Genomic DNA, 25,758 nt, shown 5'->3' with positions numbered 1-25,758 from the left:
AATCTCACATATTATCGGAGTAAAAGAAAAGACTAGTCTCATAGCCGAGATCACATAATAAACAAACACAAGTCCGAACTCTGAAGACCCCCAATCTGTACGGACCCGAGCCATGACCCGACGCTCACGCCGCAGAGGCAAGCGCGGCCGGACGAGCCCGGATCCCCCGGCGAAGCGCCGCCGCGGCCCGCTGGAGTCGGAGTACGACGACGTGGAGGCCGCTCCAGCTCCGGCGCCGGCGCCGCAGCCGTCTTCGGTGATGGTCGCTGGGCTGCCGCCCGGGTGCGGAGTGATGGAGCTCAAGTCGCGGCTGGAGGCGTACGGCCCCATCGCGCGCACCCGCATAGACGCCGCCGCGGCCACCGGGCACGTCACCTTCCGCTCCGCCGCCGCTGCCGCGGCCGCCATCGCTGCTTCCCTCGACCCCGAGTGCGGCATCACCATTGGATCCAAGAAGGTAAAGAGATCTGTTTACTGAAGCATGATGTTGCCATGTTGGAATCGCTCTGCAATTCAGTAGCAAGGGGGAGCCGAAATTTGTGCTGGATTCGGCCAATGCTAACCTGCTAAACATGTCAATTTGTGCTGCATTCAGTAGCAAGGGGGAGCCGAAATTTGTAGCTAAACAGCTAGAGTTGAAGGCAAAGTTGCAAAGCAGCTATATTTAGTGGTAAAGATGCAAACAAACTAGTATTTGATGCTTCTGATGAACCTAGTTCAGATTTAGCTGTGGCATTTCGTTTCCCCCTTTAGGTTCACATTATGCTGGTGTGTTTTAGATCAGTTTAGTTATGCGAAATACTAATCTGGCTACCCTTTACACAGAAGATGACGTTTTGTGTAAAAAAATGTCTAATTCACAAATTGTACATGTAACATAGCTTCATACATAACATTCAGCCATCATCTTTTTATTGAAAGGCAGAGTGATGTTGTTATTTTGTCATTAATCGAAAAGCACCATGCAACTGTCTTCATTTACACTGTAGTTAGATGCATTTTGAGTTCAGCTTCTTACTACGGAGAAATCAGACTTTTCTTGATTAGCCAGCTTCTGGGTGGCTTTCTCAACATTTTGTATGGTACACGGAAAAGCTTTGATTGTTGAGAGTTGCTGCCTGTGTTTGGCCCATGAGCAATATGAGAGATTTGAAGACAAAGTTGTCTGATGTAAACAGTATTTTCCTAAGTGTCGTCCGACTCAAAATCTGCAGTATTCATATTGATGATGTGGCTATACAGCTGCGGAAGCTATATGTCTGTCACTAATATCGTATTTTACATTTTCTTTCAAGCATTCTAGATTTTCTCATCTAATCACCATACATACTCGTTGAGCGCTGCAAAGTTTGATCGCACTCTGATATCTGACCGTGTAAAAATAACAATAATCTGGGGATATGCGACGCCTGTAAAATTCGATGCAGAACTAAGCAACCTTATATGTTATCAACTGCATAACATTAAGGATTGGATTCTGTTGGTCTTGGCTTCTTCCGATAAGACTGTTGCAAACTTTGTTGACCCAATTTGTGTCAAGCATTTGTAATTGTTCATTAGCTTTTTTCTCGAAGTCGCAACAAGAAGATCAAGCAGGTAACTTTGGTACTAAATTGTTGTTTTATTTTTGCTGGATACAGGTTTTAGTTGTACAAGCAAGTGAGGTGCCAAATGACCAGAAAACAGTAGTTCAATCTGACCCAACAGATGCGACAAAGAATGGTGTGGGTGATGCTTCAGCCATCCTCTCCAGATTAGGTCCAAGAGCGATCCATAAATCGCGGGAAATAGTCGCTTATGATGATTTGTTCTGATAGGCAGCTTTCGTCTAGGTAAGGGAGAAATCAGCTTGATTCTTGTACAATACTAGGATATTTAGCTAAGTAACTGTAGCCTACGGGTAGGTCTCGTAATGCTGTGTCACGGCCGGAACTGTTTCCTTTCTTCAGTATGCACTTTGTCAGGAATTCTCATTGAATTAAGTTAGTACCTAGTACAACAGTGTCTTGCTATGCAAATAAGCTGTTTTACATAATTACATTTGTACTATAACAAAGAGGAGAACACAAAGCAGCGCTACGGTAAAGCTTTCTTCATCAACTGGTCTACTGCTCTATAGCAAAACCAAAGGAATTAACTGTACTAATACAGGTAACAACTACTACATTCTGACCCAGTGGCAGAGCGTCAACTCAAAGTTGAACCCTGGTTACATTCAACGCTCTGAACATTCTTGGCCAGCATATAAACTACCAGAATTTTGCTTGTAAATTGTTCTGAATATGGGAAACAACAAATTTAAAGGGCACATCAGTTTGTCTTCCCTGTAAATCATGGAAGAAAGGGTATCCAGATACAAATCCCCTACACACCTTTAACCTACTATTTATGCATTACACTATCTGTGAAATGAGTTTTGCCAGGTTTCATTTTTAGTGTCAGCGAGATAGTTTCTGCAGCACGCTATCTTTAGACCCTGCCACTCATGTGGATCATCTCACATTATTACCGCACATTGGTGATTGTTGTTTGCTTCATCAACCTCAGTCTGTTGGTAAACCATTTACTCGACCTCTTTCATTAAGCAACATGGTGGCTTAGAACACATTGCAGCTGAACTGGACGACTATGCTCTATTCTTGAAGCTTTCCCGTCTTCCTTTTTGAGGTATCACTCAGCATGTCTGACTAATGTTGCTACAAATTTTCAACAAAGTACAAAACAGAAGGTAAGGTCTCAAGCAGTAAAGTGCATGTTGGTAAGACAGAAGAAGAAATAATTCTAGGTCAATTGTCACCACAGGTTCAATACAAGATATAGCCAGATTACACCATTTGTTGAAAGAGGAAGACAACATTGTAAGAATATCATCCTTGTAACATTATCTGATTGGTTGACAAAGATCTAATTCCATCAGCAGGGACATGCACTGACACAAGGCAGCTTCTATTTATAGTTACTTTATATAATTATAGTTTGATACACCCATAATATTACCATACATCCCATCCAAGTGTACAATTAGATTGGCTCTGACAATTAAAGAAGAACACAATAAGATTAGTTACGTTTTGGGTGAACAATTGGGTTGCATCAACACCAAGTCAACAGTGAAGCTAGCTGGTCACTCGTTCACTGTGATTCTTTCGAAACACATAAGATGCAGTATCCATGTGTTTTGTAGCCATTTTTAAAGAAAAAAATGTGGTGCATATGCTTTTCCCATTGCACTTCTGGTTGGTTTGCCAATAAATTTTCTCCGGATTATTAAGTGGCATAAATCTAGTTGAGGAATAACAGAAAAAAATGAAAGCAATGAGAATAAAAGAAAAAAAAGCACAGGAATCGAAGGTTTTATCCACTAGTAGCAGTATTTGATAATATGAGCAAGGATAGAGATTAACCAGTCTTGCTCCTTTCAATTCAATATCCCTGCAGAATCGGACTGACAAACATTGAGAAGGAGTAGCTGGAGGAAAATCTTCAGCTGGCATTGCAAACAGGCGGGTCATTTTATCAAATTCGTCTAAGGTGAGATATGAACTAGCTTCTTGTAATCTCTCCGGCTCCATTATTGGCACTGTATGGTCATCAGGTAGAAAAGAATCATTGTCATGTGCACTCTGCATGGAAAAAATTCAAGAAATGTGAGAGACTAATTCATTCACTAAGAAGTGATGTAGCTTAATCAACCAAAACTACCTCTAAGCAACTTATATCTGCACCACGACTGAATGTCATCTCTATACGGAACCTCTTTGGATCTTCCAAAGGAACCTGAAATAGTTTGCATAGTTGAGTAATTGAAAAAAAAAACAGCATTGCTTCATGTTCGATATGTCTTGTGCGTCCTAGTTTTTCCAGAAAGTTTAGTTCAGAACTGATAAGGTAGCATTTGCTTGAAAATAGCGTTTCACAGGACATTGTTTAATCTTTTTTACACAGGCCACAAAAAATGTCTATTTCCTGATAGGTTTTCATGGTTTTTCGATAAATTTGGTAGCAATTATACTGCCTCAGGTAGCATGCAAGAAATCAGACGTATATATATAACCTAATAAAACATCTTTTTCTAAAAGCAGAGAGATAGACATGAATATTTTTATTTTTGTAGTTTTCTTTAGTGAAGTTAGCAACTAACACTATCTTCGGTAAAAGGATCCAACTCATGGCTAAGAATTATTTTTTAGTACCTCTGTATTCTCGAACATGCGCAACACAATGTAACTCATGTAGTCAAGTTCCTTTGTTTTAAATAAACCGTCTAAAGAATTTTTGCAGATGAGACTCTCTTCTCCATTTAGAGACTCGTCCAAGTAGCAGTACCGAAGTACATTCATTAGAGAATGGATATGTGATTCCTGTCAATAAAAAAATCTTCAGTCATGCTAACGAGTGAGATGAAAAGGTTATCAGGGAAATTACTCCAAGATATACGTAGCATTTTGATAGAGTGAAAAATGGCATGGTTAATATTTTAAATATTGCTCTATGCTGTTACCATAACATGACGAAACAAAAATCAATAAACCTTCTTGCACAAAAGAATCAAAAGTTAAAGATCATCTACATACCGATGTAAAATAGAGCCTTGTTCGAACACGTCTTTCGGGTTCCACAACATTTGCATATCTGCAGTAAGATTATTGGATAATTGTTTGTATCATTCAAAAGTGAAAACAACTAGAGTTCATATGATGCTTACTTTGGATCTAAGCAGTATTTTGTTTCTTTATGGGAATCTAGATCAACTGACTTCTGGTCTGTGCTAGATCTTTCAAAACCCTCATTCCTAACATTACCATAGTAACACCTCTCCTTCTGTTTTATAGAAGATACCATTTTTGGATCATGGCATGTGATAGATTCAGCAGCAATAGCGGCGATCTCTCGTCTGGTGTTGTGCAGGTCAATCAGAATCTTTCCTAGTAAACGGCGTGCTATCTGCAGAAAACGACAGAAGAAATAGTTTGTGATGATCTTGACCAAAAACAAAGGGGCAAAAAAAAAACCTAGCCTCAAGTTATCAATCTCTTTATTTTCAGCATCCTTCCTATTTAAATATCTTCATCTTCCCACTTGTAAATACTGCATAATGAACAACAACTATGCAAGATACAACACATGGAACAAACCCAAGTTACAATTTAATTCACGGACAATACCTTTGAACCTATTTTGAGTTTCTGTTTTGGATTTATCCCGTACTCGTTTGGAATGACACCATCTGCTAGCAACTGATTGGAATAGTAACATAACAAAATAATTAGAAAAACAGTAAAGAAAGTGGGTCAAGAGATTAGCATTGGAATGAGGAAGGATCAAAGTCAAAAGTACATTTAGCATTGGAATGAGGAAGGATCAAAGTCAAAAGTACATTTCTTAAATCTAGACTTACTTTTGCCAAACTACGAAGGAAATGCACTTCTAATATTTTGTTTTACAAAATCACACCTTTTGTGTTACACTGTTTGCCAAAGCCTGAGGACTTGGGTGCAGACCCCATGATCATGCTGAGCCTGGACAACTCCAGTATCAACTATGGCAGCCACACCAAGGCCATGGCCAGAACCATGGTGATGGAGGCAGTCACCTACAGGCTAAGGCTGTGTCACAATGTAAAATTATCAGCCCGAACTTCTCACTTGGGACCTCCCTCAGTAAACCAACACCCTCATCACTATGACTTAATGGCTCCACTAAACTTTATTCTCCTTTTTATGAGATATTTCGGTGACAAATTGATTGAGTAAACAGCTCAGTCAACAATCGGCATAGTTTCGTCAGTGAAATTTGCGGCATGGTGGTACAATACGACTTCAAGAAAAAACATTCCCATGCCTGTGAGCGAAACCCAACTAGTCTGTCCTTTTTTTCGATACAATATCTGACGGATCTCATTTAGATTCTAAGTATTATAAATTGATGTGCTATCTGCAAGCATGGCCCACAATTTGGTTAGAATCAGTGTTATGCGTTTACATCTTGGCCATAAATAAATCTGTAGCTCGGTATAAACTCTAAAACTGCATGTTGTTAGTTGCGCAAATACTTCATCTTGAACCAATAACGATGAATAGTGGGTATTGCATCAAGTCTATTATATTTGAGGATAAGAAACATGATCGGTTTACCTTAGATACTTTGAAGAGATCATGCAAACCATTAAGGTTGAGATGTGAGTTATGCAGAAGGTCATACCTGGCATACACAATATTATTAGAAAAAATGACACATCCACATAAGGATGAAGATGATGCACCAGAATGAAGAACTTGCAGATTTTGAGAAGCATCATACAATTTTTCAGACGTTCAGGAATCTTCAAATATAAGAAAGAAAATAAGAACAGAAAAGCATGGATGCATGCAGGTGCAGACAGTTATCGGAAAGCAAACAGTACAAGAAGAAGGGGGGCAAAACAATGCTAGTAGGGTGAATTCCATTTCTTTACTTTTCTCTTAGCAATACCTCCATTTGACTTTGAAGTGATCCACCAGTGCAGCGTATGTTTTAATTTAGCTAATATATGCAGAATATATAGCCAAAAGAGGCTAAAGAGACTTGCAGGTAGCTTACATCATCTTTGGGACTTTGACAGTTAGTATGCGGATCATAAATTTATTGTTTTATGACATTTCAGCAAACTTAGTTTTGTACAAAATGATTTCTACAGCAGGAAATTAACCCACTATTCTTGTTAAAGTATGCCTATTGTTGAGTAAGGAAACACAGACAGTGCAACACAAAGATAATTAAGCTGCCAGACATCAAAACGCTGGTGGCTATGGCTTTCCTAACACGTTGACCTTTAGCAGAAAATAAGGTACCAGCTGTTTGCAAACTTTGGTTGGAGGAGGAACATTTGAAATTATGTTACAGCTAGTTTTAAGGAAAGGTGAGTACTGTTACTACGTTGGAAGCTCTATCTATGAGTGGATCAGGGGATGATATGCAGGGGTCTCATGGAATAGTATGGTACAACACATATTCAGCTCTTTTATAAAGAGAAATCCAAACAGAGCTAATAATCTGATGGGGATACCGTTACCTACTTGCAAGAGTCATATATATCAGGAATCTGCGTAGTGTCAAAGCGCCTGCATTGTAGTGGGAGTTTTGACAATGGTTACACTAGGCTGCATTTCCTTCAAAGAACCTCTAAGCAGGCAAGTACTCGTCAAGAATGTTAAAGCTGGGAAACATACTTTTTCCTTCCGTTGTAGAAATCCCTCTCAAGTTTCTTCCAACGGGCAAACATCAAAAGGAAGCTTTCGCTGCCACAAGGCAATCCAGCAGCAATGCGGTCCATGTCAATTGCTGTTCTCCATAGTGCCTTAGCTTGATCGTAAGGTTGATTAGGTGAGTCACTATCTGTTGCAACCTCATTTTCTTCATCAGAAAGCAGCTTCACTTGGGCAGTTATTTCTTTTGTTAACTTAGCCTGATCAGACAAGGAAAACCTAGTTACCATCATTATAACTGACATACTTACTTTAAGGAATATGTCTCTCCCTCCCTCACATTTTCGATGGCCTGATGAGTGATGGCCAATCACAACGCTAGTCAACACATGGGTCCAAAGTATGTTGAAGATATTGATGTATGTTTGTTGTGCAGCAAGAACAGATGAGTTAGTTTTGGCATGCTCTGGACCATCCAGTTGACTCGCTGGTGATGCACGGGGGAAATAGGGATGAAGCATTGCAACCAGTTTTCAGGATAATATGCACCAGTATTGGCAATAAGGGTGCCCAAAGCCCAGTTTGGAGTCAAAGGTTGGTTCCCGACTCAAGCGGGAGTTTTTATTTTCATGGAATATGGATCAACCCAACAAGGTCAGCATATAGTAATGATCTTTACAGAACCACGAAACTGTTAATATACAGTATAAATCTAGAATTCGAAGGAAATGAGAGAAGTAACTAATGCATTTACCAAATCTGTTAGAAGCTGAGCGGCATTTGTAGGCACTCCAGCCCCATCAACCATCCATGGATATCCTGCAGGTTTGCTACCATTTGCAACTTTCGAAGAGACGATAATATCATGCAACCGAGCCTGCAGGGTATGGGCATTTTAGAAATACTGGACCAAATCTCAACATGAAATGCCATTTAAATATATCCAAGATCATAGTGATAGTTTCACTGGTGTATATTTGTTCATGCAAAAAGAATTACACAAATGGTTCCACTTTTTTATCCAACAATCTAGTTGTTCCACTTCTTTCAGTTATGAAAATCATGTCACACTAACAATTTTCTTTCTAATATTTCAGTTGACACCATCAGATTCTTGGGTAATATGTGCTCTGTTGTATAGTTTGAGATGCAAATCATGGCTATTTGGTTCCCTTGGCAAGCCAATTTGAAGGTTCAAACCAATATTTATATACGAGCTATGTGATTGTTATCTGAAGGACACCTTTGCTTCATTTATATCAATAGTACCATCCTCTAGTCCATCAAGCATAGACGAGTCCTTGCTGACAAGTGAAACCTGGAGATAGTAAAATCCAGTGAATTGAGGTTCTGCTTTGTTTCAAACAAACATATATTATTGAAGAGAAACAGACCAGGATTGGAGTTAACTCCCCCTCCAAATCAAGAAGGCCTTTTGCAAAAGCTGCGGCAGACATCTATAATAAAACACATTGCAAATATATAATCAAACCAATCCAAAATTATAGTTGGGTTCGAAGAAACAGCTTTACCTCTATTTTTGTTAAACTCGACCAACGGGCACTAGCACCAGTGGAATTTTTAGAAGAAAGAAACTAACATTAGTACACCCGACAGAGGTCAACCTTCGAACGTAGGCTGGAGTGCTGGACAGGCACTTGCACTTCTAGCCAATTAAGTGACTCTAGTATGCTGAGTGTCACCAATGCAAGGTATCTTCATAAAACATTCTGGATACATGTGCATCCAAAATACTACCAATGAATCACACCATTACCATTTACCTTGTGGTTAATTCATTGAACAGTCTCTTGAACTCAATTACTTGCGTTGACTACTCTACCGTATGCCCCAGATACACTAAAACAATCCAATATGGACTAACTAGAAGACTTTCTAGTAAATAATGAATCATGTCCTATGGAGATACCTGTCGCCTAAATCGTACCATGTTGTAATGCAGAAATAAGTACATTTTCCACTAGTTCAACAAGAAGCCTCTTATATCCACCGAAACCTATAATAAGAGTTAGTTATTACATGACAGGGAGACTATTCGATCTATTTATTGGTATCAATTGATAAGCACTGTTGTTCAGAAAATCGCTACCGGTTCTGAACTGCTACTGGTTCATCGCTTTTACCCTTTCGAACAGATTATGCATTATTGTGAGGCAAGCGATCTTGCAAGATTAAACTCTCTACTGTACTAGAAACTGGCCAAAAAAGCTGCTCTGTCAGAACTGGCCTGCTGGTGGTTTTGGTTCCCGTTCCGAAATCGTAAAACATGGTATGCACCATGAAATAACATACAAACATAACACAGAAGTGGGAAACTGTTTTTGTCTGATAACCCAAGATTCCAAGAAGAGATACTACAACTTACCTGGACACGACCTTCATCTGAACTATATATTTTCAGATCATGCCTATATGTACTGTGCAGGCGAAGCAATCCTGGTCCCTCACCTAAATGAACCAAAGTTGCACAAATTAACAAAGCCAAATATCTCTTTGGCAGCCAACAGAGTGATCTTGCACATGGACAATTTCATGTAGCAAATGGACCAAAGTTTATGAAGACATACTTGGATACATATTATTTCTGAAATATCTTCCCAACTCTTCTGCCTGCACAATTAAAAAGAGCATATGAAAACTTCCTGGCAAGAATTTGCACAGATGAACCAACAGGTAATCAGGCATATTAAGTTTTAATTTATAGAGATAAAATACTACTAACAGCTACAATATTTATAAAATAATAAGCTGAATATCTGTAGACAGATGTGAATTTGTTGAGCTAAAAAGAGGAAAAAACAACCAACCAATGCATAACATCATTATACTCAAAAACATACATGACACATAACATCTTTTTAGTGACTTGTATCTGCAAGGTACCATTGCATTCATCAAACAGCGACTTGACCAAATAACAAGAACTTGAACATGTGAAGTATTGTCAACCTGCTTTCTTCCTGCATGGGTTAGAACACCACCATACTTAAGAATCATGAGGGCTTCGATTGGTAACTGCTCCTCCCCTTGTCCACTACTTTTAGGAATGCAGACCCAATTTGATGGTTTTAGCTGTACTTTCCTATAAATACCTGAAAAATAACCACCCTGAAGGCCACAGGGAGCTAATATTTAATGGAAGGAAAATTTGTTGCATTCTGCAAAGAAAATAATACCCGAGGACCAAAAAATGTGCATAATACATGTATATATTAGTAATAAGCAAACGATACATGAATGTCTAGTCTCTCTCTCTATATATATCTCTCTCTCTCTATATATCATATTCATATATACTTTAGCTAAGTGCGTTTCAGGACGAGAAATTTGGACAAAGAACATTTTCTTAGTAGCACTCATGCCATGTGTATGTGCCGTCAAGCATAAATTAAGATGCATAGACATCTAATGCATCACAATGAACACATTGAAACTGTGGCTAAGCATGTCATAATGAACACAAATCATAATGAACACGTTGCTTTTCGGGCAGCATTATAAGCCAGGACAAAATTTTAATACTTTCTCATCAAACAGCTTGGTTTGCACGACTTTTATGCTTGTGTTGAAAGCAACAAGATATACAAAGTGATGCCATCTAAAACATTACTCGATAAGTCCCCATAAATACTTGATAAACTGTGTTACCTCTTCTAGAACTGCTCTAACTTGACGTAGCTTCTCTGCATGCTCAACTTCAGCATCACTATCACTTTCACGGCCAGATCTGAAGTTCATAGCAATTTCTCATCTTTATTGAGATGCACAAGAGAAATAATATCAAAGAATCTGATTTATGTTCCAAACATTAGAACACTAATAAGGTAGTAATATTATGGAGATCAGATACTGAGAAACATAGCTAAGGTGCGGGGCCCTGCTTGTGACGTGACAATTTTATGTAGGCATGTTTGACATGATATTATTTGTAAGTGGTTTTTGTGAAATATGACAACAATTTTAGTAGCCAATTCAATGGCACAATGCAACATAGCATAGTAACTGTGCTACACATGATCTTAACAAGTATCCTACTTGCATTTTCCACAGAACTATATTGAGCACCATTTGGACAAAAAGCAGTAAGAATAGGAGCAAGAATAGATATGTAGTGGGGTATAATGATAGCTTAAATCTCCATAAACCATGAAGGTAGACACTCTTGAGGTTCCAGAAAGTCACCTAGCACGTGGTACAAGGATTCTTGTAGCATCTAACAGATCTTGCAGCTGCAAGGCACTTTTAAGCTTTGCCTGCATAATTATAACAACAGAAACTTTGTCAAGAGCAGAAATAAGAACACTTCGATAAAACCCAAATAAAATCAACCTAGTTTTCACACCTCCGCGTGGGCATTTCCTCCATTGTATTTCAGCATCAATTTTATAAGTTTTTCTTGAGTTACTTTCAACTTCACCTTCTGCTTTGGCGTGCGATCCCCACTTGCACAATTTGCAGTATCAGAAAGCAGTTTGATGGCTACAAGTATTTATAAGCTCAAATCTTGATGATTATCCTTACTGGCGTATAACAGCTATGACACATCTCAACTCTTCTGATTGCGCAGGTATGCGCACAGTTCCCCTTTCTCGACCTCTTACAGCATCTGGTGGTTGCACTGGCTCACTGATTTTCCATGGAAGATTAGCTGGAATGGTAGATGAAATATGTGGAGCTTTCTCATCAAGAAACATTTTCCTCAGAATGCATGCAGCGTCGTCATAGTATCTGATGTTATGAGATAAATAAGACATGCTAAGGACTTCTGGTCATACTAATGAATGAAAAAGTTACAATAGTTGCTGTAACGAAGAAGATTCTTACTTATATGAACTTTTCACAAAACTCCAGCCATTCACGTCACATACATAAGATCTTGCCTCCCCCAGGTCACACCTTAGAAGATCAAAGCCACATACCTACAGAAAAAGGAACAGGTAGCATGGAGATGCTACTTAAGTGTATGGGGGAATTCAGATAGCTTGGAGCCCGAACTCTGCTTATTTAGAGGTTGTCTCAAGCAACTACAAACATAATTTCTATTCTAAATCTTCTTCCAAATTACTAGCTAATTTCAACCCTAAAATGCCATATGAGTAACTGCACTACTCAACAAATCACTCCTGTTCTGTGGAGGCGACATGACCTTGTTCAACAGAATGGTATGTGCAAAAAAAAGAGCAAATAACTAGTTAACCTGCACCATATTAAACTTTACTGTTTGACAGAGCAAGGTCAATTGCTGAAACAAGTTATCGATAGAAACAGGCTTCACCTACACCCTACTCCCTTGTAGCCAGTTCAAGATTGACCCTGAGTTATACTCCCTCTGTTCCTAGATATATGTTGTATTTGTTTTTTTAGAAAAAAGTCCAAAATACAGGGCTTATTGCGTTGCACCACTCGCTTGAACAATATTTTTTATAAATTTAATTATGTTTCCTTATCTCATGCAAACTCCTTTATTTTCTCACGGCAATTAAACATGGGTAATCTTGCCCGAATTTTGTGTAAATATCCCTCCGTATGTGTTCTTTAATTTTTGTGCCAAAAACTATACAATCTATATATAGGAACAAATGGAGTACTAAATTTGAACTGGGGTGCACCTACTTGAGTTGAGCGTGTTTCCACATCACAATCAATGGATGTGTGTCAGAACAAAGATAATCTCTTAAGCTAAGTATATTCCTAGTTTCTAACTGTGTTATGGTCATCCAGAAAATGTTTCTCTGACTGTCATGTCATCAACTGACCACTGCAATGAATTAATACTTGACAACTAACAAATCCTACTGGCACACTGGACAAGACTAGACAATGATATCAGCAATTGTATCCACTTCTCCAGCTTTACCCAACCGCCCATAAGTTTCGAAGCAGTACACACTTCCATCACAGTAAATATAAAAAAAATGGCATATTTTCGAAATAAAAATTATAGCAAGAAAACTTTTGAATATACCGCTTGTCTGAAGGCTTGGCAAACATTCCATGCAATTTGCTTCTCAGTGGGGGTCAGTAAAACAGGATAACGCACCTTCATGCAAGATAACAAACACTTTAAAACGCTGTTACACTAAGACAAAACAGTAAATAAAGGAAACCCGCTCACCCTTTTACATAGATGGGGTTGAACTCTTTGACATGTCAAAAACACTGAAGACTAAATGATATAATAAGGTGAATCCTACCTCCTTTCCATCAGAATTCCTCATGACAACCCCATCTACAACTGGTGATTTACGAGCTTCAGCGTGTGCGTATCCTGGCCCAACTGTATAAACCTACAACAAAAAGCAACGACCTCATGTTTACCCATTTTCAGTTAACGAAAGTGAAAGTGCATCTAAGTATTTTCTTTGCTGAATTCCTTAGAAGAATAAAATGTATCCATACTGCCATACAACTACAGAAGTTCTTTAGACAATGGAAGCTTCATTACGTGCCTCTGCACCAACTAACGATGCATATAACTGTGTCTGGGTTATCCCGTAAAGCGCAAGACGTGACCTCATGAAGCATATACATAGAAACATTAACCAACCGGGACACTTTGAAGTCACCCTGCAGTAGGACTTACTGCCCATACCGGAGAGGACCTTCGTTGTTTGTTGGTGGAGTCTGTGTTAGTGTAGTAGTAGTACTCTAGTAGAGTCTAGAGTACTCTAGGGGGTTGGAGACTGTTTCAGTATAGTAGATTAGTAGTAGTGTCCTAGGAGAGTCTAGAATATTCCAGTGGAATGCTATGAAGTGTATACGCATAGTCTGAAGTATTCTAGGGGTCGGCACAGTGAAATGCACTCGGTCAATTACATTGTCTTTGGTCTTATATGCTCCATCATTTTCGGTGAGTTTGGTGTCTATGAGCTCCTTGGTTGACGACATTGATTGTCGAATAATTACCGATCGACACAATTGTATAACTAAGGAGAGAAAAACTGGAAGGAGGCTTGGGATAGGTGTGAGACATAAGGGACTGTGGTACTTGGATAACTTGGATAGACGGAAACCGATGATGCGGTGTGCACTGCTCTCACAATTCTTGCAAATGATGATGAGGCAAGGGTGATACTCCAACATTGTCGATTGGGCCATATGTCCTTTGATTCTATGAGTAAGATATTCCCCAAAGAAATAAAAAAGGTAAATAAAGACAAACTTGTGTGTGATGCATGTGAGTTTGGAAAACACACAAGGACATCATATATGAGTGGTGGACTACGGAGCACGTCGCCCTTTTTATTGATTGACTGATGTTTGGACATCCCATGTGGTCTCTATTGGTAGAATGAAGTATTTTGTCACCTTCATTGATTGCTACTCCTGCATGACTTGGGTATATCTCATGAAACATAAAAGTGAGGTGCTTACATGCTTCAAGGACTTCCATGCATATGTCCAAAATCATTTCATTGCTAGTATTCAGACTATCAGGACAAATAATGGGACGAAGTATGTGAAAAATGAATTTGGCATTTTTCTTTCAGAAAAAGGAATAGTTCATCATAATTTGTGTCCTGATACTTCTCCACAAAATGGAGTAGCTGAAAGGAAGAATCGTCATCTTCTGGAGGTAGCTCGGATGTTTACTATGAATGTGCCTAAATTCTTATGGAGGGAAGCAACTATGGCTGCTACTTATCTCATCCCGGATGCCATCAAGAGTGCTTGGGATGAAGACTCCATATGAAATAATCTATGGCAGAAATGAGTTCATCGTTCCGCCAAAGGTGTTTGGGTGTACACACTTTGTTAGAGACCATAGACCTTCCGTGGGAAACTTGGATCCACGTGCTGTGAAGTGCATCTTCATTGGATACCCATCTGGAAAAAAGGCTATATATGTCGGAGTCCTAGTGAACGAGCACATTTGTGAGCATGGATATGACATTGGGAGAGTCCAAGCCATTCTATGGAGAGAAGAAGAATCTCAACTCGTTTTTTGACTTTGACTCTCCTAGAATGAGTGAGGCTAGTCGAGAGGGGGAGAGTGAAGTGTTGAGCACAAAGGTAAATGAACCTTTGAGAGTCGTGGTTGATTCAATCCCATGTTCTGTGAGTGAAGAGAGGTGGAGAAAGCCGAATGAGGAAGAAGATTTTAAGGTGTATACACGGAGACGACCTATGGATGATGAGAGATGAAGAAAGCCGAATGAGGAAGAAAATTTGAAGGTGTATAGAAGGAGACAATCGCAACACATGAGCAGCAAGCTTCATCAACGAGCGACACACATGTGCAAATGAGAGCAACATGCTTCGAGTCGAGTGGTGACACACAAATGCAAGGGGAGCAACATGCTTCGAGAGGTGTTGAACTTATTGATTTGACTGATGGCGAGACATACACCACACCAACTCCAGCAGATACAAGAGATTCAATGGACTTGCCCATTGCCTTGAGGAAAGGAATTCGAGTTGCAGCTGGAAAGCCTCCAAAAAGGTATAGTGATGAACATGGCATAGCTAATTATCTATCATACACATCTTTGTCTCCAAGCTACAAGGCCTTCGTTGCATAATTGCAATCTATGGTGATCGCAAGAGATTGGAAAGCAACAAAACAAGACTCAAAGTGGTATGAGGCTATGTTGGAGGAAATGAAAGCTCTTGAGAGGAAAAATACATGAGATCTTGTTTCTCTTCCAGCTGGAAAACGTCTATTTACTTGCAAATGAGTATATACCGTGAAGCAATCCCCACAAGGGAAAATAGAATGATACGAAGCGAGGTTGGTGGCAAGGGGTTACAGTCAAACATACGAGATTGATTATGATGAGACCTTTGCGCCCATTGTAAAGATGAGTACTATAATAACTCTTATTTCTCGTGCTGCTAACTTTGGTTGGCTCTCGCATCAGTTGGATGTCAAGAATACATTATTGCATGGAGATCTTCACGAAGAGGTTTATATGTACATTCCACCAGGCTTTAGTAACTCTAACACCCTAGGGAAGGTGTGCAAATTGAAGAAGTCTCTATATGGTCTCAAGCCGTCACCAAGGGCATGGTTTGATATGTTCCGGCGAGCCATGTGCAATATGGGTTACTAATAATGTAACGGGGATCATACCGTGTTCTATAAGCATTCAGGGCGCCATATTACCATCCCCGCAGTTCATGTGGATGATATTGTTATCACAGGAGACGATAATGATGAGATAAGTCGGCTGAAGGTGAGATTGAGCAAAGAATTTGAGGTTAAGGATCTAGGTCAACTTAGGTATTTCCTGGGCATTGAGATTGCAAGATCTCCTAAAGGAATAGTTATCTCTCAACGAAAATATGTACTATATGCTTGGGTGTTGAGCTGCTTCAACCTCTATTGAGCAAAATAACCACCTATGTGCTCAATCAGGAGATCCAGTTGATAGAGAGTGCTACCAATGATCCAGTTGATAGAGAGTGCTACCAATGGCTTGTTGGTCGACTTATCTATTTATGCCACACGAGACCTAACATATCCTATGTTGTGAGTATGGTGAGCCGCTACATGCATGACCCAAGAAGTGGACATCTAGAGGTAGCTTATAAAATTTTGCGCTATCTAAAAGGACATCCTGGAAGAGGTATATGGTTTAAGACCAATGGGCACTTGAATGTAGAGGGATATTGTGACGTTGATGGGGCTAGTTGTGTCTTTGTAGGAGGAACTTGGTATCCTAGAGGAGCAAGAAGAAAGGTCAATATCAGGCTTTTGTGTCTTTGTAGGAGGAACTTGGTATCCTAGAGGAGCAAGAAGCAACAGGTGGTCTCCAGATCAACCGCAGAAGCGGAGTATAGAGCAATGTCGGTGTGTTTGAGTTAGATGTTATGGATGAAAGGCCTCCTATAGGAATTGAAGCTACTACGGAGAAGGCCATTGAATCTTTGGTGTGACAACAAGGCGTCAATTAACATAGCTAACAATCCCGTTCAACATGACCGAACAAAGCATGTGGAAATAGATAACGAAGGAACCTTGAAGTTAAAATCATGCAACCTCTAGAGAACAAATAGCACTGACCAAAGGATTAGGTAATACAGAATGTTTGTTGGCATGTAACAAGATGGGAATGGTATATATATCTATAGCCTATCTTGAGGGGGAGTGTTGGAGTCTGTGTTAGTGTAGTAGTACTCTAGTAGAGTATAGGTCTTGTAGTACACAGTGTAGGTCTTATCCATCACATAGTGTAGGTCTTGTCCATTACATAGTGTAGCTCTTGTTCATTACACAATGGAGGGTTTCCAATGCACAATGTAGTACACAGTGTAATGGTTTGGCCCATTACACGGTGTATGTCTTGTCCATTATGTTGAGATATATATGTGGATTGCCTAGCCCTTGCCATCAGTTCGGACTTTTGGTTGCGTTGGCTAGTGCATGAAGCTTAACATGGTATCAGAGCCCAGGGTCTCGAGTTCGAGTCCTGGTTCTCGCAATTAGTTCGGACTTTTGGTTGCGTTGGCTAGTGCATGAAGCTTAACACATTACATATTATATCTCTTGTTCATTACACAGTGGAGGTCTTTTCCAATGCACAATGTAGTACGCAATGTAATGATTTGGCCCATTACACGGTGTAGGTCTTGTCCAATACAGTGTAGTACGCAGTATAATGATTTGGTCACTTAGCTAATTGTATAATAATACTTGTGTGTGCGTATTTTGTACTGCCTGTGTATTGATGCTTGTGTGTATGTATTTGGTACTGCCATTGTATAGATACCGTATAAATTCATATTCTGGAAAAAAGATAATGGCAGCAGGCAGTAGAGGCATGCATGCAGTAGTGTAGGTAGTGGTAGCACGCCGGCGGGCACATGACCACAGGTAATGGTAGCGTGCGCCTCCGGCATGCGACTGGTATGTGGACTACTAGTCGCGTGCTTCTAGGGCTCGCGAATAGTACCTAATACCACTGGCGAGGTAAGCCGCGGGTGACAGTCAAATTACACACGCGAGCCGGAGGCTTTTCCCTACTAGTGATACTAGTGATATGCATCATGGCTAGGGAGACTACGGTACTATTCCACTCCCTTGCTCACCATCGCATGTCTATGTGATATTGATATAAATAGAGATAATGGTTGTGATGTGGTTGATGAGGAACAAGAACATATATTAAAGTTTTTGGCATCTCGTCATGGTGATTCATGCAAGATCATGGTAGGTGTTGTGGAATCTTTCTTCGAGAGTAATGATCGCATAGAAAGATCCCAAGCACTTGTCATTGTGGAGAAAGAGAATGTTAAATCTCTTGAACACCGTTTCCATGAAGAGAAATCCAAAAGTGCCATTCCTCATGAAGAAATTTCAAACGAAAAGAGTTCCTTAGGAAAGCTTGAACTTACTCACACCGTCTCCATGAAGAGAAATCTAAAAATGCCATTCCTCATGAAGAAATTTCAAACGAAAAGAGTTCCTTGGGAAAGCTTGAACTTACTCATGCTAAACTTCAAGAGAATTTTAAGCACCTTGACAATGGCTCTAAGGTCGTCAAGTGAGAGCTTATTGAAAGGTCATTTCCCTCCCTAAGTGGTTTTGATGTTAATGATAACATGATTAGCAGAGTAACCATGTGCTTGAACTATTTAACAGTGCCTAGGCACATCGGGGGGAAAGCATAGATGGTTGGAGACCCCTCCGAAGCAAAAGGACAAAAGAAACGGCTGTCAGTCGCTAGGAAATCTGCACTATAAAGAGTGTGTCCACTTTACTTTGGAAGATATGGGTGGAATCAAAACACATACACAAAACTCATATTTGCACCCACATAACCTATCCATCGTAGGAGAGCATCTCCCTTGAGTCAATCTTTAAACCTCCAGGTCCCAGAAGTCCTGGCCTGCCTCCGGGCGGCAAGAGAAGGTTTCCACCGCTCTTCGTTGAGTTGGGAAACTCTCTGTTGCCCCCTGGGGTCTGGAACTTCCGGCCCTCCTATTGTGGTATCCAGGCTCCAATGGCAGTCTGCCAGTGGTGGGAATCTCTCTGTTGGGCCTTGGAGGTAGCTCGGAATCTATAGACCCCAGAAGCTCCGGGGTACACCTGGTACCTCCGAGTCTCGTAGAACAGGAACGGTTGGATTTTAGGGCTGAGCTATTCAAGTCCCCGTTCCCCATGAGAAAGGGGACGAGTTTTTCCTCTCTTCTCCATTGTTGCAAGAGCTAAAACCTTCGAAATCTCCCTCCCCAGTGCTTAGATCTTGTTGATCTTTTAGGCCTTCTTGCCCTCAACAACCCCCTTCTATAGGACCAAAACTACCACTACATCTGTCTTAAAAGAATCATGATGCAGATAAATTTCCTTCCATAATTTTGAACCCCTTTTGTTTTTTCTAGGTTCCTTCTCATGATGACATGAGTTGCTTGCACACTTTAATGCTCAGACATGTTGATAAATGTATATTTTTATTAAGTGTAAGCTACAAGCCTCATTTTCACATAATAGGCAAGGGAGCAACATTATAGAAAAAGAGTAATAAATGTAAAGTTTATCACCTTCACATCTGTTCCTCCTGTAGGCATGAACTCCTCGTAAATGTAAGATCCATCTCGCCTCACCTTCCTAACATCTGGATAAAATTCACTGGATCTGTTCCCAACCTATGCATGAATATTTGGAGGGATTTAACATCTGGTCAGTGCATTTTCAGGGCCTCTACAGGTAGACATGGAGTTGAAGAACGTGCTACTACTATTTGATGAAGAAAAGACATTGACTCAGTCATACATATGTGTAGCCTATGGAATAAGAGACCTTGAGCAAAAACACCCATATGAAGAAAACTATACAGCATTTATCCATTTTGTACTTCATCACACAAATAGTAAATAAAATACTTCATTGTAGTGCTCCTGAACTATGCAAGATTGGTAGCAAGGAAGATCAACAACAGTTAAGAAACAAAACAGATAGGTAAAGTGTAAGATCAAAAGCAGATCATATGCTAGAAAATTATAACAAATACTGTGTTAGAGTAGGCTTACTTTTAGTGCGTTTTGGCTGTAGCCTGTTTCAGGTCTGTACATAACAATTTTTCTCTTATGAATAAAACGTGGCACGATGATTTGTGCTTTTTCTTGACAAATAAGAAAAAAAATACTGTACTAAATGCTGTGGTATCAAGTCGGATTTTCTTGAACATGAAGAACCTAATTGGAAATTATAGCAAGATATATGTGTAAATGTAAGACTTTTTTTTGCGGGAAATGTAACTTAAGGCCAGCAATACCTTACGGAACAGTTCTTTCATTCCTCCACCGGCATAGCTAGGATAGTATATCATTATATTATGGTCGTCTCCTTCATAAAACAAAATTTATTTAGTAGCACAACATGTTTATTCTAATACTTCTTCACACGATAGAAGTAAGAAAAAAATGACAGCTAAGATAAACAATTTGACAATGAAATTGCAGTAACTTCGGAATATGAAAAGTCTAATGAGAGTTTACCAAATGAATTTTCTTAGCAATCCTAACTCCTATGGAGACATTTACGAGTTGGTATAGGTTATCCCTAGGCGTATATTTGAATGCTTAGTTGCAATCGAATTCTTAGTTGCAATCCATGCAAGGTTTTTGCAGCGTGAGTTACACTCTGCTTTCCCGGATGGATTTTGCCTTTCTTTAGTTAGTTTACCTGAAGCATTCTCCTGTAAACTCAATATTTCGTCTTCTAAGGCCTCATACCAATGTTCTAGTTCTTTTGGCATAGAGATTCCCTACTCTCGGATATAGAAACATTGAAGCTATTCCATAGTACATGCCAGTTGAAGGATGTAGACCTTTCGTAAATGATTAGGCTGAGGAGAAGAGTTCAGCCGTGACAGATAGAGCTGGGGTTGGATAGAGAAAGGGAAAGGAAGAAGTAACTGGAGTGAAACATGTATTGGGATGAAGGAGTTCTTAGTGCAAGGCAATGAAGAACAAACACCAAATAGTGGACGAACAGAGTATAAAACTTATTAATCAAGAGCTCTTACCATCGATGGGTTTCTCCACAAAAGGTTTCCAAAAGCGTTTTCCATGAATCTCAATAAAATCATCATGCTCGTCAAAGTAATTTAAATCTTCATAAGGATGCAGTCTTCTGACAACAGCATAAGTAGGAACAGGAACTCCAAACAATTTGAGGTGCTAAAACAGCAAAACAAAAATATTATCAAGAGGGCTTTATTTTTCAATAAGAATAAAGACCATTTGTTCTCTAGACTATCATAGAATGTTTTATGGGTGACTGGTGATGTTGTATCAGGAAGTAAAAGAATCTAACATAGTCATGAACAGGCTGCCGGAAAAAAGAACCGAAGTCATAATTTCAAAGTAAATTTTGGACTTTTAAGGTTCACCAACACTTGTTCAGAGATGATATCGTCATATTGATACTATATTTTAGTGCATATTCACTTCATGAAAACATCATCTTATGAAAGAGTTTAAACTGCCATCCCCATGGAAGTAACAAGAAGCAATACAGTTTTAAAGCATCTCCTATATAAAAAAGTAATTCATTTGAGCTCCAAAGAAAAATAAGCGATTGAAATAAATATAGATCTGTAATGTATGGAGACAGTTTTTTATGATATCAATACCTCATATACTTTGCTGCGGTCATGAAGCAGGTATTGTGGGTCCAACTCATTGACTATAAAAGGCCTAAATAAAAAATATAAAAATATGACTAAATTAAATCGCAGAACACCTTTAAGGTAAAATATGTACCACAATTTGAAATGTATCCCCGAAAATAAAAATACAGTTTGGTTTCATCTTGTGCTTTCAAATAGAAATAAATAAAACTAGATAAAGAAATTAAGTTCATGTATGCAGCTTTGCAGCATAGATAAGAGGAGAAATTATATATGTTTGTCCAAGAACTTTTCATTTATTCAATTACAAGAAAAGGACATAGAAGAGCTTACATCTAGGAATGCGAATGGAATGGAGATAGAAAATATAAGAAATGTTTTTGTGGATAGAATTAGTTCAGATAGTTGAATTAGACTTGGAAAAAAATTCAAGGGCAAACCTTGAAATGATGTATTTGGACGAGGACTAAGAATCCATACAGATGCCACACACACAAAAAAAAAACTAGTTTGATGTAGGGAGGAACTCCCGTCGATTTTAATTAAGCGAGCGTGACTCTCGAATTTGGGCTGACTAGCACACCATCACATGGGCTAGCCAGTAAGACCCCAAGCCTTTCTCCAGAAGCCACATATAGATGTTCAGAGTCACATAAAGCATACTGCATAACTATAAATTTTGAGAGACGCAATATTGCCATCATCTGATGTAATATTTGCAGAAAGTTCTTTGAAATTCACGAGAAAGAGAAAGCGTTTAACCTGCGTAAAACAGCATATCTCTCCGCCTTTTCTAGTGGATAACCAGCTGAATAGAAGGCGATTAGACAGTCACATAAAGGCCAACTGCATAAAAAAAAGTAACAGCGGTTACTATAATATTACCACAACTTGCACTCTGGATGGTGTCACAAAACAAAATGCTGAGTCTTGTAATAAGAATCTTATATCTTCTATTAAGAGTTTCGATAATTGATATTTAGTAACAAAAATATAAAAAAATTATACTAATATTTTATAATACACAGACAGATATCTCTGGTCACCCCATTAGGAATAAATATATATGGATGCTCTAGAGCAATAGTTAGTTAACTGATAATATTTATCTTAAACCCCGTGCTTCAAGTAGGGTATCATAATCCACTAGTCATGTTTGTAAATCTGTGCAAATAACATGTGGCCTGTGTATACTCACTTTCCTTCGTCCTAAATATTCAGAAAATTAATACTGAAGAAATTTAAATTCCAAGAAAACTTTCCTTCACATGTTAGGTATTACCTTTCGACGGGATCTTCTAGAATTACCTTGTCACCAAAAATTATAATCTGTATACAAAAGACATGCAAATTATTTCCAGTCTTGATGACCAGGACAACAGTTTGAGTAACTCAGCTAAAGAACTAATTTCAAACATTAGAACAGAAACAGGGGAAAAAGGATACACATCAAGACCTTGGGTTAAGGGCTTAAAATGCATATCTGATATACCAGCAGCAACATGAACTAAATGGTCCACCTTCTTTAGAGAAATGGGGTTATGAGATTGAATAATTCCATCCACCAAAGTTATTTATATGCTCACTTCAATGCACTTTTGTTGCTGATACCTGAAGGATTGAAGCACTGGGGGTCTAAGCTACACAGTTAACCCCTGCATATAGAGAGACAAGAACATAACTTCTCCCCCAACTAACCCCTATGACAATGGCATAAACTTTCATAAACCAAACCAATACTCCATGTAGTACCCCCTGCAATCATCATGAAGATCCTTCGCGAATCTCTGAATCCTTCTCATCATTTACGTAACTTTTTTTTCCTCTTGTCATCGTACCAAATTTGCTCTTCTTTTTTTCAGGAACACCAAATTAACTAACAGTGTAAAACAGACAACAAAAAAAATCGCGTGAGGACCAGCAGAACGGCCGATTTCCGAGCCATACCTCGAACTCGCCAAACGCGTGCAGCCGTTCAAGAATCTGCTCCATGGGAGAGCACGACACCTGTAAAATTCCAATGGGAGGAAAGAACGGCAGAAGCTCTCAGATAATCTGCGCGAGGCAGGCGACCACCCTCGCATTGCGGCCAACCCGAGAAACTCGAAATTTCTGTCCCAAAGCGCGCACCTTTTTCTCCATGACGCAGACGCCAACCTTGATCTTGCCATCGTTCTTCCGCTCCATCCGCTCGCTCCCCTCCCGTTGGAAGAAGAGGAGGTTACAGCACGAAAGGGGACTGGAATCTGGGCCTCTATGCTTTACGGAGAAAGGGAGGAAGTGAACAGAACTGACGAAGAGGGGCTGTGGGCAGCGGGCACTGTGTAATGACTGAGACTGAGACTCTGAGAGGCCATGTTTGTTTATGCTTTTTTTAATCTGCGAGTTAACCCCTTTTGAAAAATTCAAGATGATAGGTAGTTGTTTTGAGAAAATGCATAAATTTATCGTTTATATCATGCAGAAGAAAAATGACAAATTATTATACTAATTTCTTATAATACGTCACTTTCATTTGTGTTTTTTTTGTTTATGACACATTTTTATATGTTTGCGTTGTTGACTATAGTTCACCTTTATGTATCACGGTCAATGTTCTGGATATTTTGAAAACCCGCAGGTCCGAAAACTGAAGGGGTCAAAGTGAGGGTATGTGCATCACAAATTCACAATAAGTGCTCCTTTGTTCTCAACTTGGATTTTTAACCCTCCATCAGTATCTATCTAGTATTTAAACTGTGCGCCTATTCCATTTCTCTAGTCACACTATTCTTTTTACAGAGTTTTTCATAGCTATGAATAATGATAAAGATTCTTAATAAAACTGTATTTTGTACACAAAATGTATACGTGCTAATAATATCCAGTTCTCTAATGTGTCGATCAGTTTCACCCTAAAAAGAATTGTCTACCTGGTTTTTCTGATGAAGCATATAGTTATATTTTGAAACTAAATTACAATATTACGCTACATGATGATGCATTTTCATACAAAAAATAGATTTTCCGCAACCTTTCCTTTTTAATGTGTATTTTGAAAAGCGGGAACATGCACCTAACTGATAAAATGCGGTTATTTTTGTTACACCTTTGCACAAACTTGTCTCAACACTTCCCTTCGCCATGCGTTTGAGGTACACCATTCTTCTCCGTTTTGTGACCCATAAGAAAAGAAAAACTCCTTTATAATCCCGGTACTTGGAACTATAATTTGTGCGTACTCAAGTATAAACATGGTTGGAGAGTCATATAGTACAGGGCAATATGTTTTCAGAGCAAAGCAGAGCAATATGCTGTCCATGAAACCATGATAAGAAAGCATCGGATACCTATCTCAAGAAATGGCTACGAGCAACCCGGGGCTATGAGCACGGCAAACATTCTCTAATGATATCAGGACCTTTCCTGCGGCAGCTAGTCACCCTTATGTCTTCTAAAATTGCTAGTGTATAAGGGCCTCCACATCAGTCATCAGTATTAGGTGAGTCAAGCAGACGCCAAGTAAAGAAAGACCAAGTGGGAATATTTTAGAGAACATTCATCTAGACAACCCGGAATACCGAATATCCAAGCAAGCAAATGCGTATCCCCATGGGGAGAGAGCGTTCAAAATTAGGCGAAACTGGCCCGCGTACATACGTATCCCTAATCCAGTGTCGCCGTCGATGTCGACGGACGACGTCCAGATCGTAGCGGCCGCACCCAACTGGAATATCCCAAACGTCGGTCCGGGAAGAAGGCGTGCCAACCAAAAATGGTACTGCTACGGATACGGACACCATGCAGTCCAGGGACTTCTTGTAGTCTTCCCTTTCACGTTCCAGTGACGGGTCTACTTTTTTATGGAAATGATGAGCCAAATTGTGGGTAGACAATGTTGGGTTTTGTTGAACTGGACCTTTGGTTCACTTAGAGAGTCGCGTAGACAAAAGATCGACCACCACAGTCCACACCTTTGTATATGGTTGGATTCGTAT

General features: G+C 39.4%; 2 protein-coding genes across 6 annotated transcripts; one reads left to right on the top strand and one right to left on the bottom strand.

The window, feature by feature from the left end:
• Nucleotides 1-52: 52 nt before the first annotated feature.
• Nucleotides 53-12,003, top strand: LOC127344013 (uncharacterized protein At1g27050). 5 transcript variants are annotated; one of them, XR_011756017.1, is made up of 4 exons: nt 54-457; nt 1,641-1,832; nt 3,439-3,531; nt 11,773-12,003. XR_011756017.1 is itself a non-coding variant. In XM_051370234.2 (3 exons), exons 1-2 carry the CDS (start codon nt 113-115, stop codon nt 1,812-1,814), a joined length of 519 nt encoding a protein of 172 aa, XP_051226194.1. In that variant the 5' UTR covers nt 53-112; the 3' UTR covers nt 1,815-1,832; nt 11,773-12,003. The 5 variants fall into 5 exon arrangements, 2 of the variants coding, with proteins under 2 accessions (XP_051226194.1, XP_051226195.1); XR_011756018.1 differs by having other exon boundaries at nt 11,664-12,003; XR_011756019.1 differs by lacking the exon at nt 11,773-12,003 and adding an exon at nt 8,282-8,593.
• Nucleotides 2,007-24,096, bottom strand: LOC127344011 (inositol hexakisphosphate and diphosphoinositol-pentakisphosphate kinase VIP1). Its single transcript, XM_051370232.2, has 31 exons — nt 23,912-24,096; nt 23,729-23,788; nt 23,064-23,110; nt 22,544-22,627; nt 21,785-21,848; nt 21,176-21,329; nt 20,423-20,493; nt 19,689-19,793; nt 13,400-13,492; nt 13,171-13,245; nt 12,030-12,124; nt 11,727-11,933; nt 11,548-11,647; nt 11,388-11,458; nt 10,854-10,932; nt 10,155-10,313; nt 9,773-9,815; nt 9,571-9,653; nt 8,579-8,641; nt 8,428-8,502; nt 7,939-8,061; nt 7,209-7,444; nt 7,056-7,100; nt 6,135-6,201; nt 5,166-5,237; nt 4,706-4,944; nt 4,575-4,632; nt 4,194-4,361; nt 3,703-3,777; nt 3,405-3,623; nt 2,007-2,696 (listed from the first exon to the last, which is right to left on the bottom strand). Exons 1-31 carry the CDS (start codon nt 23,966-23,968, stop codon nt 2,688-2,690), a joined length of 3,096 nt encoding a protein of 1,031 aa, XP_051226192.1. The 5' UTR covers nt 23,969-24,096; the 3' UTR covers nt 2,007-2,687.
• Between the last annotated feature and the right edge of the window lie 1,662 nt (nt 24,097-25,758).

Source organism: Lolium perenne, chromosome 3 (assembly GCF_019359855.2).
Source record: "Lolium perenne isolate Kyuss_39 chromosome 3, Kyuss_2.0, whole genome shotgun sequence".
Lineage (NCBI taxonomy): Eukaryota > Viridiplantae > Streptophyta > Magnoliopsida > Poales > Poaceae > Lolium > Lolium perenne.
Note: the sequence above shows the minus strand (reverse complement) of the source record. Positions and strands in the feature narration are given on the sequence as shown.